The sequence below is a fragment of the Blennius ocellaris genome, assembly GCF_963422515.1.
Source record: "Blennius ocellaris genome assembly, chromosome: 24".
Lineage (NCBI taxonomy): Eukaryota > Metazoa > Chordata > Actinopteri > Blenniiformes > Blenniidae > Blennius > Blennius ocellaris.
The window spans coordinates 8,797,608-8,812,121 of record NC_137673.1 but is presented as its reverse complement, the minus strand read 5'-3'; the positions used below and the strand labels follow the sequence as shown (position 1 = coordinate 8,812,121).

At 48.9% G+C, this 14,514-nt stretch overlaps 1 protein-coding gene across 3 annotated transcripts in view; it reads left to right on the top strand.

Moving 5' to 3' along the window:
* The window catches only part of gckr (glucokinase (hexokinase 4) regulator), a 37,022-nt gene that overhangs the window by 5,950 nt on the left and 16,558 nt on the right, over positions 1–14,514 (top strand). Inside the window, exons 2-20 of one of the 3 annotated variants that reach the window (XM_080519710.1) lie at positions 5,635–5,781; positions 6,681–6,830; positions 6,913–6,981; positions 7,750–7,818; positions 7,958–8,031; positions 8,110–8,176; positions 8,937–8,990; positions 9,071–9,165; positions 9,244–9,349; positions 9,454–9,572; positions 10,023–10,121; positions 10,328–10,425; positions 10,513–10,589; positions 10,903–10,999; positions 11,143–11,246; positions 11,350–11,427; positions 11,686–11,826; positions 12,841–12,975; positions 13,064–13,200. In XM_080519710.1, coding sequence (XP_080375836.1) covers positions 6,774–6,830; positions 6,913–6,981; positions 7,750–7,818; positions 7,958–8,031; positions 8,110–8,176; positions 8,937–8,990; positions 9,071–9,165; positions 9,244–9,349; positions 9,454–9,572; positions 10,023–10,121; positions 10,328–10,425; positions 10,513–10,589; positions 10,903–10,999; positions 11,143–11,246; positions 11,350–11,427; positions 11,686–11,826; positions 12,841–12,975; positions 13,064–13,189 — 1,665 coding nt within the window. In that variant the 5' untranslated portion in view covers positions 5,635–5,781; positions 6,681–6,773 and the 3' untranslated portion in view covers positions 13,190–13,200. Of the gene's footprint in view, positions 1–5,634; positions 6,329–6,680; positions 6,831–6,912; positions 6,982–7,749; positions 7,819–7,957; positions 8,032–8,109; positions 8,177–8,936; positions 8,991–9,070; positions 9,166–9,243; positions 9,350–9,453; positions 9,573–10,022; positions 10,122–10,327; positions 10,426–10,512; positions 10,590–10,902; positions 11,000–11,142; positions 11,247–11,349; positions 11,428–11,650; positions 11,827–12,840; positions 12,976–13,063; positions 13,201–14,514 lie in introns of those variants that run through there. The other 2 variants (XM_080519709.1, XM_080519711.1) reach the window with 2 other exon arrangements.

Here is a 14,514-nt window from a genome sequence, read left to right as displayed (position 1 = left end):
ACTAGATTTTTCAGGGTTTAAGGTCCACAAACATTAATCATATAGACTCAATCAATTGCTATAGTTGTTTATTGTGTTTTCAGTTATTTTCACTTCACCAAAACTAATATTATCTTGATAATTAACAGACTGGTTCTTCTAGAATAATAGAGCTCAGGGCCTGGTTTCTATTCAGTATTTGACATGATATAATACTTAATGTTATCAAGATGACGTAATATTTGTGGTCGACTCAAAACACCAATATGGGAAAAGTGCAAAGTAAAGCTGATCCAATGAAAAGGGTGAGAGTGCAGGAGAGAGAATGTTGAGAGTATTTCGTACCCTTAACTGCCTTAGATTCTCAATTACTTGCTTTAACGTATTTCTTTGTGAAGCACGGTGAATTGCCTCATGTCTGAATGGCGCGGCGTGAATACATTACAAAGTTACATTATCATACGTACAAAACCATACGTTCCAATGATTGATGTTCGCGGGTGCTTTTATCAAAGCTTCGCACGGAAAGATTCTGAAATTGTCGGCAGATTTCCCAGACCTACCCAAACCGTTGACCCCCCCCCCCCCCCCCCCCCCCCCACCCCAACAACAGAGGAAGTCCACTGTTGACGAGTACAACCCTGACGCTTTGAGACCTACGACCCAACGTTCCGACCGCTTGAAGACGGCGCGACCCTGCGAGTCGTTCCCCTTCAGGCGCACCGGCCTCGTGTCAAGATACGCCGACGACACGAGCCTGATCACCTTTTAAATTTCATCCCCAGGCTTGGGGGTAGAGGTGGGGGTGGGGTGGGGTGAGGGGGGGGGGAGGTTGGGGGGGGGGGGGGTCAACGGTGTCAGCCGGGACCCTTTAAAAAGGAGACAGACACGATCTCGTCAAATCAATTCTACATTGAACAGGAAGCCGGAGCGGTGCAGATGTGACGTGGTGTGTTGAAACCAGCGAGAAGGCAGAGCTGCTGCATGCCCCCCCCCCCCCACCACCACCACCACCACCACCCCCCCACCACCACCTCCTCCCTCCCTCCAATGCATCACTCCATCATCCCCTCCAGTGGGCCGGCTGCCCGGTAGGCTTTTGCCAGCCTAATCAGCCGGAACATATGTGTGAGTGTGCGTGTGCGTGTGTGTGTGTGTGTGTGTGTGTGTGTGTGTGTGTGTGTGTGTGTGTGTGTGTGTGTGTGTGTGTGTGTGTGTGTGTGTGTGTGTGTGTGTGTGTTGTGTGTGTGTGTGTGTGTGTGTGTGTGTGTGTGTGTGATCTTTGCTCTGCATGCAGGGAGACAGAGAGGCTGGAGTTTGGGATTGTGAGAAACTGGGATGGACGTTGTGTGAGAGAGAGAAGCAGGGAGGAGGAGGAGGAGGAGGTTGGGGGGGGTCTGCTGGGAAAGCTGAGAGAAAAACGGAGGGGTGGGTCGAGGAATTGGAGGAGGGGAGGGGTGGAGGGGAGCGGGAGAGGGGAGATGAGAAAGGGCTGAGGCAGCGTGAAAGGATGAAAGGATTGACGGAGGGGATGCGAGAGACGGGATGGCGGGAAGATTAGGGACGGGGAAAAAGGGTGTGTCGGAGATCAAGGAGGGGGGGGGGGGGGGCAGAGGGGTGGTGGTGGTGGTGGTGTGGGGGGGTTGACGGTTTTTCTGGGAGCGATGAAGGTCAGAAGAAGGGGAAATGAGAGGAAGTGGAGGAGAAGAGCCGGACTCAGGAAAGAGTTAAACGTGCAGACGAGAGAGAATTGGCTTTTTCCTATAAGAACACTGTGTGCTAATGATCCCTCCTATAGGAACGTTCACACTCACGTGCACACCGTGACAGCCGTGTGCACGTGCAGCTCATCGAACACACACACACACACACACACACACACACACACATATACACACACACACAGACACACGCACACGCACGTGCACTTCCAACCCCCGGTTCTTCCGAAGACTCCTGCACTTTCTCCCTCTCCCTGTCCACTGGAGATTCGCCGCTCTGTTTGTCATGGCAACCCACGGGGCTGCGAGACCGAAGGATGAGGAGACCGCCGTACAGCCGCTTTGCATGCGAGCACGAGACGGCGGCGGCGAGTGGCGAGTGGCCACGGCGCCCGTGCCGCTCCACGTGTCCACGCTCCCAGAACTCAGAGGACGATCGCACAAGATCTCGGTCACCACCCCCCCCCCCCCCCTCCCCCCCCCCCCCCCAAAAAAAAATTACAAAAATAAAAGATCGCCGTTTTTGGTGTAGATCAAGACACAACATATAGGATCGTCAAACGTACTTCGATATCCCCGCTTTGTAGAAAGTTGTCAAAAAAAACTGTATATTTGTGTCACACACAAATATACAGTTTGGGCTCATTTGAATTGATGGATTCATTTTATTATTGATACACTCTCTCTCTCCTCTCTCCCTCCTCTCTCTCTCCCTCCTCTCCTTCCCCTCTCTCTCTGCCTCTTCCTCCTCTCGTTCTCATCTTCAGCCTCTACCTCCTCTCTCTCTCTCTCTCCCTCACCTCTCTCACCTGCCCCTCTCTCTCTCCTACCTCTCCTGCCTCTCTTTCACCTGCCTCTCCCTCCTTTCTTTCTCTCTCCAGCCTCTCCCTCTTCTCTCTCTCACTCCCTCACCTCTCTCACCTGCCTCACTTTCTCTCCTACCTCTCCTGCCTCTCTTTCACCTGCCTCTCCCTCCTCTCCTTCTCTCTCTAGCCTCTCCCTCTTCTCTCTCTCTCTCCTCACCTCTCTCACCTGCCTCTCTTTCTCTCCTACCTCTCTTTCACCTGCCCTCTCCCTCCTTTCTTTCTCTCTCCAGCATCTCCCTCTTCTCTCTCTCACTCCCTCACCTCTCTCACCTGCCTCACTTTCTCTCCTACCTCTCCTGCCTCTCTTTCACCTGCCTCTCCCTCCTCTCCTTCTCTCTCTAGCCTCTCCCTCTTCTCTCTCTCTCTCTCCCTCACCTCTCTCACCTGCCTCTCTTTCTCTCCTACCTCTCCTACCTCTCTTTCACCTGCCTCTCCCTCCTTTCTTTCTCTCTCTGGCCTCTCCCTCCTCTTTCTCTCTCCTACCTCTCCCTCCTCTCTGCATCCATTTCTCTCTCTCTCTCTCTCTCTCTCTCTCTCTCTCTCCTCTCTCTCTCTCTCTCTCTCTCTCTCTCTCTCTCTCTCTCTCTCCTGCCTCTCCCTCTTCTCATTCTCCTTCCCCTTTTTTCTCCTCATATCTTTGCAGCCTCTTTCCAGGCTTCTTCCACCTGCTGTAGTTTCCAAATATATAAATGTTCCCCGTCCTGCTTTTAAGACTCGGTCGCTGTACTTTCTTCACCTCAAAGGAAAGACTGCATGACGGATACTTGTTCACAGTGGAAGCAACCCAGAAACGTGTTGCAGCCGCAGCGCCATCCTCCACCGCGCAATATCTATTCACATGAATTGTGAAATTGCCAGAGGACATGAGATTCAACGCGTCTCGTTTGCGGATGTTCTGTTCTGTTTATAAAACATGTCATGTTTCTGTGGCTCCGAGTGCCGCTGTTGTCGAAACCAACCCCCAAAAACTAAAGTTTAGCATTTTCACTCCGAAACATTGTCGCGTAAAGGAGCCCATGAGCGTCATTTTTGGTTCTGAAACATGGCAGTTTTAATGTTTCTTCATGTTTGTTAATTGATGAAGAGAAGAAAGAAATATTCATGCATCCACTTCGCTTTGATCTTGACCCGGTGACAATGTCGGGGAAGAAATGACGGCAGAAACAATCTTCTCCTCTGACCCCCCCCCCACCCCCCCGCAAAGGTGGCGAGCGAAAGCCACTTTCTCTTGCGGGGTTTTAGCGGCGATAATGAGAAGAGCCACTTTGCTGCTGATGACTTCCCCACTCCTCGGGGAGGTGGAGCCATTTGTCGGGGAATTAAGAACCGCGCCGAAAATAATCAGCGGGGTGGGGATGGGGGGTGGGGGGGGGGGGGGTCCTCCAAAAGAGGCCTATTTCCAATGGTCTCCTTGTCAAGGTCAGTGTGTGGACCGCAACGCTGCGGCAGCCGAGACTCGCAAACACCCGGTGTCGCCTCGGGTGAAGGTGGAGGTGGAGGGGGGGGAGGGGGGTGTGCTTGTGCATTATTTACGAAGAACATCTCCGAAGACGCGAGTAAACATGATGCGGAGAGGCGAAACAAGCGTTCTCCTCTCCAAGATCGTTTTAGCATTTCCGTTTCAGGGTAGTTCTGTCTCCACGAAAATGGCGCCACTAGTGGGCGCTGGTTTTTTTTTAGTTCCCTCATCTCACCAGTTCAGAACCATGACGAATCATTGCGATGAACTTGTCTTTTAATGCTACTTCATGGTCATTTTGTTGTGTCTCTATGGTCATTTTTCACCTCTTTAGGGTGATTTTGTTCGTCTTTGATGTTTCTTTTGTGTTCGCCTACGGTCTTTTCGGCGCCACACTTGTATGTTTTAGTAGTTCTGTTGTTAATTCATGGTCATTTTCATCTCTTTTTTTCATTTTTTGCCTCAATTTCCATTGCTATTCTGTCACGTTGGTCATTTTGTGCCTCTTTATGGTGGTTTTGTTTGTCTTTGATGTTTTTTTGTGTTCGCCTACGGTCTCTTCGGCGCCACACTTGTATGTTTTAGTAGTTCTGTTGTTAATTCCTGGTAATTTTTCATCTCTTTATTTCATTTTTTGCCTCAATTTCCATTGCTATTCTGTCACGTTGGTCATTTTGTGCCTCTTTATGGTGGTTTTGTTTATCTTTGTGATAGTTTTGCTTTCTTTATGGTCTTTCTTTGTTACTATCTCTCTTTTAATGGTTGTGACGTTACTCATGGTCATTCTTCATCTCTTTTTTTAAATTTTAGGACCATTTCCATTGCTGATGTTTCATTTTTATTTTATTTTATTTATTTATTTTTTTTCATTTTGTGCCTTTTTATGGTGGTTTTGTTTGTCTTTGATGTTTTTTTGTGTTCGCCTACGGTCTCTTCGGCGCCACACTTGTATGTTTTAGTAGTTCTGTTGTTAATTCCTGGTCATTTTTCATCTCTTTATTTCATTTTTTGCCTCAATTTCCATTGCTATTCTGTCACGTTGGTCATTTTGTGCCTCTTTATGGTGGTTTTGTTTATCTTTGTGATAGTTTTGCTTTCTTTATGGTCTTTCTTTGTTACTATCTCTCTTTTAATGGTTGTGACGTTACTCATGGTCATTCTTCATCTCTTTTTTTAAATTTTAGGACCATTTCCATTGCTGATGTTTCATTTTTATTTTATTTTATTTATTTATTTTTTTTCATTTTGTGCCTTTTTATGCTCGTCTTAATGGTTGTTTTCTGCTCCCTTATGGCTTTTTATGTGTACAAACACGTCCTCCAGTGTTTATTTCTGTCTCATTGTGTGTTTATGTGTGGTTTGTTTCCATGTATTTAACGTGATTGGTCTCCTACTGTAGTCTTTGTAGTGTTTGTGTATTTCTTTCTATTCATTTTTGTTTTATTGCAGCTATTGATTGATTCGCTTTTTGTTGTTGTTGTTGTATACTTGTGTCTCTGCACAGTTTTATATCTTCTGCAATAGCGAGCCTCCACTTCTAGGTTTGTTCATCAGGGACCTCTCTGCGTGTGGCCATGTTGTGATCATTTCCCGTCTGCTGGTCTTTTAGGTCTTCGCGGAGACGCCTGATATGTTTCGTTGGTTGAAGCGCAGCTCGCTACGACACTGACTACAAAGTCACCCCCCCTACGCACAGCTCGGCTGACTCAGAGAGGTTAACGCGAACCTCAGATGTGTGATCCCATGAATAATCTGCGTAAGTGATGCATCCATCCACAGGCACAGAAAAGATTCTCATGTAGTTCTACATTGTGGGGTTGAGGAATGCGAGACTTGTTCATCCGGCGACGAGCCGGCGCTTCTGAGAGACGATGGGAGTTTGGAGGAAACGTATTAGACTCCACAATCTGCTGCCGTGTAAATATTTTCACACCGCTCAGAATCAGTGGGATCTTGGGTGCACTTGGAGAGGCTGTTTGAAATTGATAGAGGGGAAGATCACTTCTTCTTCTTCTTTTCTTTTCATTAATGTTGAGCCAAAAACCCTCAGAGCTCGGATCAAGGGCTTTCCTTCCCGTCTCAAGAAAGTAAAGCAGCGTTTTTCACACACGTGCTGCCGGCGCTTCTGCCGCCGCGTGCGGTCGGTCGGTCTCAAGGTCTGGAAGTGAACTTTGGTACCTCGTGGAGGAGCACGGCGTTCGCCGCACAGAGGAAACTGTGTTCAGGCGTGAAAAAGGGACGGTCGTGTCCCGATGGAAGGACCGGAGTGGACATGTCGTCCCGCTACTATGCACGAGTGGGAGGTAGGTGCAAGGAACTCCAGGTGGCGTTTGGTTGGAAGTCGTTGAAGTGCTTGAGTAATAAGATGACGTGCAACTTCTCTAAAAAAAAAAAAAAAAAAGGGTTTTATATTTGAAATCTACAGATATAAATGCATCATATGTGTTCAGTTTTCACCACCTGGAGTCTTTCAACAGGTTTTTTTTTGCCAATTTTCATACTTTCTGGTGCAAAATACAGTGAAATGTCCCAAAAGCTTCTCCAGCTGTTGCATTCTGGGTGTTTTTTTTTTTTTTTTTTTTTACATCCAAGATGACTTCAAGTCATATTCCACTTGATGAAACATGAATTTATTTAATTTTTTTCATGTTTCAGTCGCCAGATTTCGAGCCGTCCCTGCCCGTTTCGGAGAAGTCGAACCCGCTGACACGTGACATCGACGCGGCCTCGGCCGACGGCGTCGTGAAGATGCTGCAGGCCTGCGACTCCCAAATGTTCCAGGAGGACACAGGGGGAGCCTACCAGGTACTAATCACCCCACCCCCACCCCACCCCCTTAAGTAGCTTTAATGGCACCGATGTGGTTTTAATTGAATGTAATCTTCAGAGGCTTCTGAGCGACGGCGTGGTGAAAACAGTAGTGGAGGTGGCCAAAAGGGCGGCGATCATACTGAAGGTATCCACTATTTTTATTTATTTATTTGTTTATTTGTTTATTTGAGCAGTACACAGTCTGCTCAAAAGGAGTGGGCTGAAGCAAGAAGCTTATGAGCGCCCACCCCCAAACATTCCACACGAGAAACGAGAACACATTTCAAACGACCATATCAACACGGACCAAACTTACGACACACACTCACACACACATGCACATTTCTTCTTCTCTGTATGTTCCAAAAATCTTTTGTTTGTATTTGTATTTGAAGAGGTTGATGTTTGGACATCGTTTCAACTCCCGTCTCCAATTTGTTCCATAATTGAACACCATTAACTGTCGGGCTAAAACTTTTCAGGGTTAGGTTTATATTTCTGAGTCCTAAAGTTTAATTCATCACGTATTTCATAACGACCAGTACGATCTGGGAACCTTCTTTGTGTTTGGCTTGGTAACAATTTGTAGCTTGCTTTGTATAACATCTGTACTGCTTGGAACTCACCAATATCATTAAACTTCATGATTTTTGATTTTAAAAATAATGAGTTTGTGTGGTCCAGAAACTTTAGGAATTAATCGAATGGCTCTTTTTTGTAACATTACTATTGGTTTTACTGTGTTTTTATAAGTGCTACCCCATACCACAGTACAATAATATAAATAGGGCACAATCAGAGAACAGTATAAGGTGTGAGCTGCTCATACAACTTTGTATTAAAAAATTGTTTTTTTTTAAATCTGTGTGTTTGTCGGTGGGCGAGGTTAAAAAAAGGTTCCCCTGTTTCTCAGGACCCCGAGGACGGCGTCATCGTGCTGAGCGGCTGTGGCACGTCCGGGCGACTGGCTTTCCTCATCGCGGTAAAAAAAAACAAAAAACGTCGCCTCGAAATGACATATTGGGAAAGATGGAGTGCAGAGCAGGAGCAAACCTCCACCGGATGAAAGTCACTGATTAGATTACAGGAAATTGACTTCCTCTAATGCTGTGTGTTGTCAGTCTCTCTTCAACAAGGCACTGCAGCGGCTGAACCGCCGCTCGGTTTATTCCTACATCATCGCAGGAGGAGACAGGTTTGCGTGGTTTGCGTGGATTTGAATTTGAGCGCAGTGCATAGAATTGTTTTCAGATGGCCGCCTCACTTCCTTCAGGGCTCTGCTCACCTCTGAAGAGGCTCCTGAGGATGACCCCAAAACCGGCGCAATCAGTCTGAAGAAGGTGGCTGCTTTCGCCTCCCTTTTTTTTTGTTTTCCCGCCAAAATCGCTTCCAAAAAATATTCACCGTTTTTTTTTATTTATTGTTTTTTTTTTGCGAATTTTTTTTTTGGGGGAATCATCAAAAATTACAATATACACGCTCTCTTTTTCACCAAAATTCCAGCCACGTTGACTGGCAAATTACTCTCATATTTTTTTGCAATTGTTGCAGAAACTGTTTCCTGAATCATTCACAAACGTCAAAGCTCACAATTCCCCAAATTTGATGTGATTTTTGTGTACGTGCTCCAATTTTCACTTTTCCCATCCGCTTTCAACTGGAAAAATTTTTGCGATTTTTTTTTTTTTTGGGGGGTGATTCTTGTGAAAACGCTTTCCCGAATTGTTAACAAAAGTCATAGCACAGTATTCCAGAATTTTCTGGACGTTTTGATGTCCTTTTTTTTGTCTACATGCAAAGTCCCACCCGCTTTGACTGGTCAATTTTTTTGCATTTTTTTGGGGGGTGGGTGGGAGATTTTTGTGCCATTTGACAAATCAAGTCGTAGAACACTATTATTCAATTTTTCCTTGTGTTTTGATGTACGTTTTGCCTCAATGCACCCATTTTTAATCCAAAACCCAGCCACTGTGGCAAACAAATAAAAAACAACAACTTTTTTTGCGATTTTTTTTTGGTTTCCGTTTGCCGAATCATTAACAAAAGTCACAGCGCCATTAATTGAATGAAAAGTGTGTGTAAATGTCTGCTTTTCCACAGATCTGCGAGGGACGGAAGCGGGTTCTGTTCATCGGTATCTCCTGCGGATTATCCGTAAGTCGGCCCGACGAAGCGCGACGAAGCTTGGCCGCGTCGGGTCACAAATCATTCCAGCGTTTGGCCGATGCTTCCAGGCGCCGTTTGTCGCCGGTCAACTGGACGTCTGCTTGCAGCGGCCGGAGGTCTACACGCCTGTTCTCATCGGCTTCAACCCCGCGCGTCAAGCCAGGCACGTATGCACGCGCCGCTTGGATACGGCCTTTCTCCCCCGTGCGTCGCCGTGAACGCTCCGCTGCACCCCTTGCAGGGAGGAGCCCATACCAGGCTGCTCCTTCACGTTCGGCGGCGTGGTGCGGCGGATGCAGGAGCGGATCGGAAGCGGGGCGGCGTTCCTCGTCAACCCGGCGGTCGGGGTACTGCGCTCTACTTTCTCCCCCTCCCCCCCCTCTCCTCCGATCTGTGTCAAAATCGCGCTCGAAACCGGACTCCGGCGACTCTTTTGTTGTCGTCCGCCCAGCCGGAAGCCGTCAGCGGCTCGTCCCGCATGAAGGGAGGCAGCGCCACCAAGATCCTCCTGGAGGTCCTCCTGTCGGCCGCGCACGCCGCCGCCTTCTCGCAGGAACCCGTCGAGCGCAAGTAAGAGTTCGGGGGGGGAAATGGCGTGTCGGTGCTTCGCTCAGATTTTCAATATGGAAGAGGATCACAAATCAGAATCAAGTTGATGAATAATATAGGGATTTGATTGCTGGCACATGACTCGACGGCGCACGCTATGTCGTCTTCCCGTGCAGCCGGCGGCGCGGCACGCAGCTTTCTAAGTGCTTCTCTGTGTTTTGCAGCCGCCATGCACGACGTTATTTCTTTCTTCTTTTCACATCACTGGCCACACGTGCAGCGTGTCTTCAGTTAAGCTCTTGATGCGTTTACCGCGCACACATTGGGGTTTTTTCCCCCCCTGCCCGGTCTGAAAAGACACAACCGGTTCTCGCTACGGCACAAAGCTAATTGAAGTGTCCTTGAGGAGGAAAGTTGCCACAGATGCTTTTGTTTTTTTGTTTTTTTTTGTCTTGGTTTGGTCCCTTACAGTGGCGTCCGGCGGCACATGCGAGCGTACGAGGAGGCCATGCGGAAAACGTACTCGCACGGCGACGAGATCGCCGCCCTGGTGGAGGCGGCCGGACAGAGGTAGACCACCACGTTTTGCTCTTCACTCAACCAATCGGACTCGGCGAGAACTCGCCACGCTTCATGCTCATTGTAAAGCCTCTGAAAGGCTCAAATATCCTGCTGTGTGTGTGTGTGTGTGTGTGTGTGTGTGTGTGTGTGTGTGTGTGTGTGTGTGTGTGTGTGTGTGTGTGTGTGTGTGTGTGTGTGTGTGTGTGTGTGTGCAGTTTGCGGTGTGGTGGGCGAGTGTGCTACCTGGGCTGGGGGTCTCTGGCTCTGCTGGGGCTCATCGACGCCAGCGAATGCATCCCCACGTTTGGAGCCGGTGAACCAAGGAACCTTGTAACTTGTCTGCCTTACCACATTGACCGCAATTGATAGCGTGTGTGTTGTGTGTGTGTCTGTGTGTTAGACTACGAGGACATCCGAGGCTTCGTCCACGGAGGCTACGGCCAGATGAACAACAACGAAGGGCCTCTAACTCGACTGGTGCGTGCGAACCCCGGAGCGGGGAGTCGCCGCGCGCCTTGCGCCGACGCGCGACGACTCCTCGCCTGCGATTTATTCATTCGTCTCGCTTTAGAAAGCCGCTAAGTATAAAAAAAAAATCCAGCCCAATCCAATTAAAGCGACGCGTCGTCCCCGTGTGAGGACACATCGGGGGGACGCGCGGCCGGATTAACCCGGGGCGGGATTAGGGGAGACGACACACGCCGCCGTACCTGATTCTCGTTAATCGGCTGAATTCTCGATGTGACACCCGTCCCGTAATTGGCTGTGTCGTATCGCACGCGTCGCGCAGGGCCCAGAGTTTTGCGTCGCACACGAGGACTTCCTCCGCCTCGTCCTCCCCGGCCTCACCCAGCGGGACGCGGTGCTTCTGATCTACAACCACGCCGGTGAGAGCGGTTTTGACCCCACCTTTCGTGTCCCGGTGGGTTCTGACGGCCTCCCCTCTCTCTCTCTCTCTCTCTCTCTCTCTCTCTCTCTCTCTCTCCTCTCTCTCTCTCTCTCTCTCTCTCTCTCTCTCTCTCTCCGGCAGACGACCTCGGCGAGGTGGCGACGCTGGCGCGCCGAGTGCGAGAGAAGACGTCGAACCTCCACGCCCTCTGTCACCGCGACGAGGGCGACGCCTCGGCACCACAAGTATACACCGAAACCCCCCCCCCCCCCACACCCCCCCCTCCCCCTAACAAGGGTTGACGCACTCGCCTGCATTTCTGCGTACTGATACCTGCCCGCCTTACAGGACGCCATCAGTCGACTGTGTTTATCCACACTGAAGATCACTTGGCATCCCGGAGCTTCACACAGCTCGCTGCACATGGTACACACACACACACACACACACACACACACACACACACACACACACACACACACACACACACACACACACACACACACACACACTCCTATGACTCACCCGAGCATGATGAATGGCTGTTTTGCCTCATTTGCTCGCCCTCCTTGCACAGAAGTAAATAAAGTACAACACGATGAGAATGATCCCCAACTTTATTGATTTTTTCCCCCCGCTCTTCGCCGAGGTCTTGTTTTTGAGACGACGTGTTCCTCTCGCCAGCTGGAGCTGTCCACCAAGCTGGTGTTGAACGCCGTCAGCACCGGGGCGCACGTCCTCAAGGGGAAGGTCTTCCACAACTACATGGTGGACGTGCAGGTCACCAACAGCAAGCTGTACCGCAGAGCCACCCGCCTGCTCCAGGTATGGAGAAATCTCACCTCGACACCAGCGTTGTGGTCAAGGCACAGGCATGTTCGTCATTACGTTGAGAGTTTCCATGTTTGTAGTCCAATCTACCGCCTCCACAGCCTCTCATTCCTCCACCAGCAACGTCTGGTAGAAGCAGAATGGGATCGGAGCTGTGGATTTGTGTTTTCATTCAAATTCCTCGGTCTCCATAACAGCTGTTTGATAAGGAGGATCTCTGCTTCATGCATATACACCCAGTATATACACAGTTTTTCCCCCATCAAAATATTCTTCTTGGATCAATCTGAGATTTCGTAAGGCCACATGTGTCTCAATATCTTGGCTTGGTAATAAACTCACATTTGAAACTTGGTTAAAGTGACGGTGCTCCCACTATTGCATCAGGGCGATGTGATCTGCAGATCTCCTTCACAAGCGGGATGTTGTCCAGTTCAGCGCTCGCCGGAGCTGGATGGACAGAAAACCCTCGCTGCTTTCATTTGACTGACAAAAGAACTCTTTATCCGCGGTCCTTTCTCGGCGTTCACGATGTAAATCGCCATCTACGTTCAAGGACAAACATCTTATAGCGTCTGCAACAGACTATAGCGTCTGCAACAGACCTTCAGAATTTCTATCAGTCAACAATTCTTCCTTTCTTTTGAAGATTGTGCGGCACTGTTATGTTGTATGTATGTATATATTTGTTTATATGGTTTTTTTTCTCATTGTTGCCTTTTGTCCAGCAAATCAATGTAAGCGAGAACTGGCAAAATACAGGGGAGACCAATCATCCGCTTGGTATTTTTGCACTCTTTTGGCACTGGGGCATGAACGATACTCTGTGTTCGTTCTGACATCTAGTGGTGCTTTTGTGGTACTGCAAGTATGAGTTGGCGGGGGGGCTAATTAGACCCAACCGCTGCTGATTGCATGTGATATAAGAGGAAAATGTTTTTTTCCTCTTCGGGAAAATAAAGAGAGACAAAGTACAGCAAAATTCTCGCTCGCCCGCTCTCCTTTCAGACGCTCTCAGGCCATCCGGAGTCTCGGTGTGAAGCGGCTCTCCTGAAGGCCATTTATCAAGTGGACCGCCTCACGACGGACGTCTCAGCCTGCGACGTCGCCGCGCACACACACGCCGCCAGGAGCAGGAAGCAGGTGAGGAGTGAACCGGATGACCGGGGAGGGAGGGATGGATGGAGGCAGGCTGCGTCACGTGTCTCTCTCTCTCTCTCTCTCTCTGCAGGTCGTCCCTCTGGCCCTGCTCTGCTTGCTGACTGGCTCCCCCCTGGCGGAGGCGGAGTCCCACCTCCGGCGGCATCCAATCGTGAGGGAGGCCGTGGAGGCGTGGATGTCACAGACGAGGAGATGAGTCTGTTCGGGGTGCGTCCATCACACATCGGGACTCGTCTCCTCCCGACTCCCGTCGCGCAAACAAGCACATTAAAAAAAATCCAAAACGCTGACTCTTCCTGCAGCTGTTTTGTGGCAAAGGCTCCGTCCTCTAAGTCAACCTCAATCCCCCTGTGGCTCAACACGCCACTTACAGGTACCGGATTAGTGTGACGTGTGTGTATAGGTGTGTGTGTGTGTATCTTGAGAGCAGCTGAGCAGCTTTGGGAACACTTTTGGAGCCGAGCCTAATGCGGCGAAGGTAAAGTGCACTTGCTCAGTCTGAATCAGAAAGCCGTCCAGAATTCTCTCACTTGACGCTTCGACATCTCCGGAAGTGTCTCGTGATGAGGCAACGGGATCCGTCAGGTCTCACTGACGCCTTTATTCATGTCAACAGCAAATATATATTCATCTGATCTAAGTACATAACGTTCACTTAGTGATGACATGGATTATTGGATGGATAGCAGCATAGGCACACACATTCACGCGCCTTCGTTTCTGACTCAGCATTGGCTGTTCGGAACTTCTGGTCCAATTTTGCTTTGACCTCCATATCCGTCACAGCACCCCCCCCCCCATACACCGTCACAAAATAAAACAATCCCATAGAACAACTCACTTATTGTATGTATCTGATGACTCCATGCAAGAAAATTGTTTAAATGTCAATCAAAGCGCAAGTTATTTTTTACTCAATCGGCTTAGAAGCTACATGTGGTGTCGGAAACCCTGCAGCCCAGCTTTCTCAGCTTGGCTGGCGTTGCGCCGCATTCGCTGTCGGAAAACGATTTTTTTAAAGAGATTTTCTTTTTTTTTTCTCGAGATGACTGCGGTCTCCTCCCTCTGCGCCTGTCGATCTCCCTCCACATAACCATGGCTACAGTAAGGCATCTGTAACAGGCTCCGCGCTGCCGGTCATACGAACCCCGCCTGAGTCTACAGGCGGCTGACGTCTTTCTCTGCTGTGCAAATTTACTGGTCAAAGGAGGGCAACAAGTATGCGAGTGATGAATTGCAATAGTTGGAATGAATATGAATGGGAAATTAACTGAATGTAGCGGTAAATGTCCAAAACCAGGGGTGTCAAACTCATTTTAAAATCGAGTGGGCTGGACTCAGGGACAATAGTGCCATAATAACCTTTTCTTTTTGCAAAAGCCAAACAATTACTACAGAAAATTACAACAATCTCAACATGAAACCGATGTCATTGATACAGTCTCCTGCAAAATAGAGCGTAATGTCCCCTTTTAAGAAGTTCGGATTTGAAATAACCAATGTAATTGTTGGAGTTGTTTC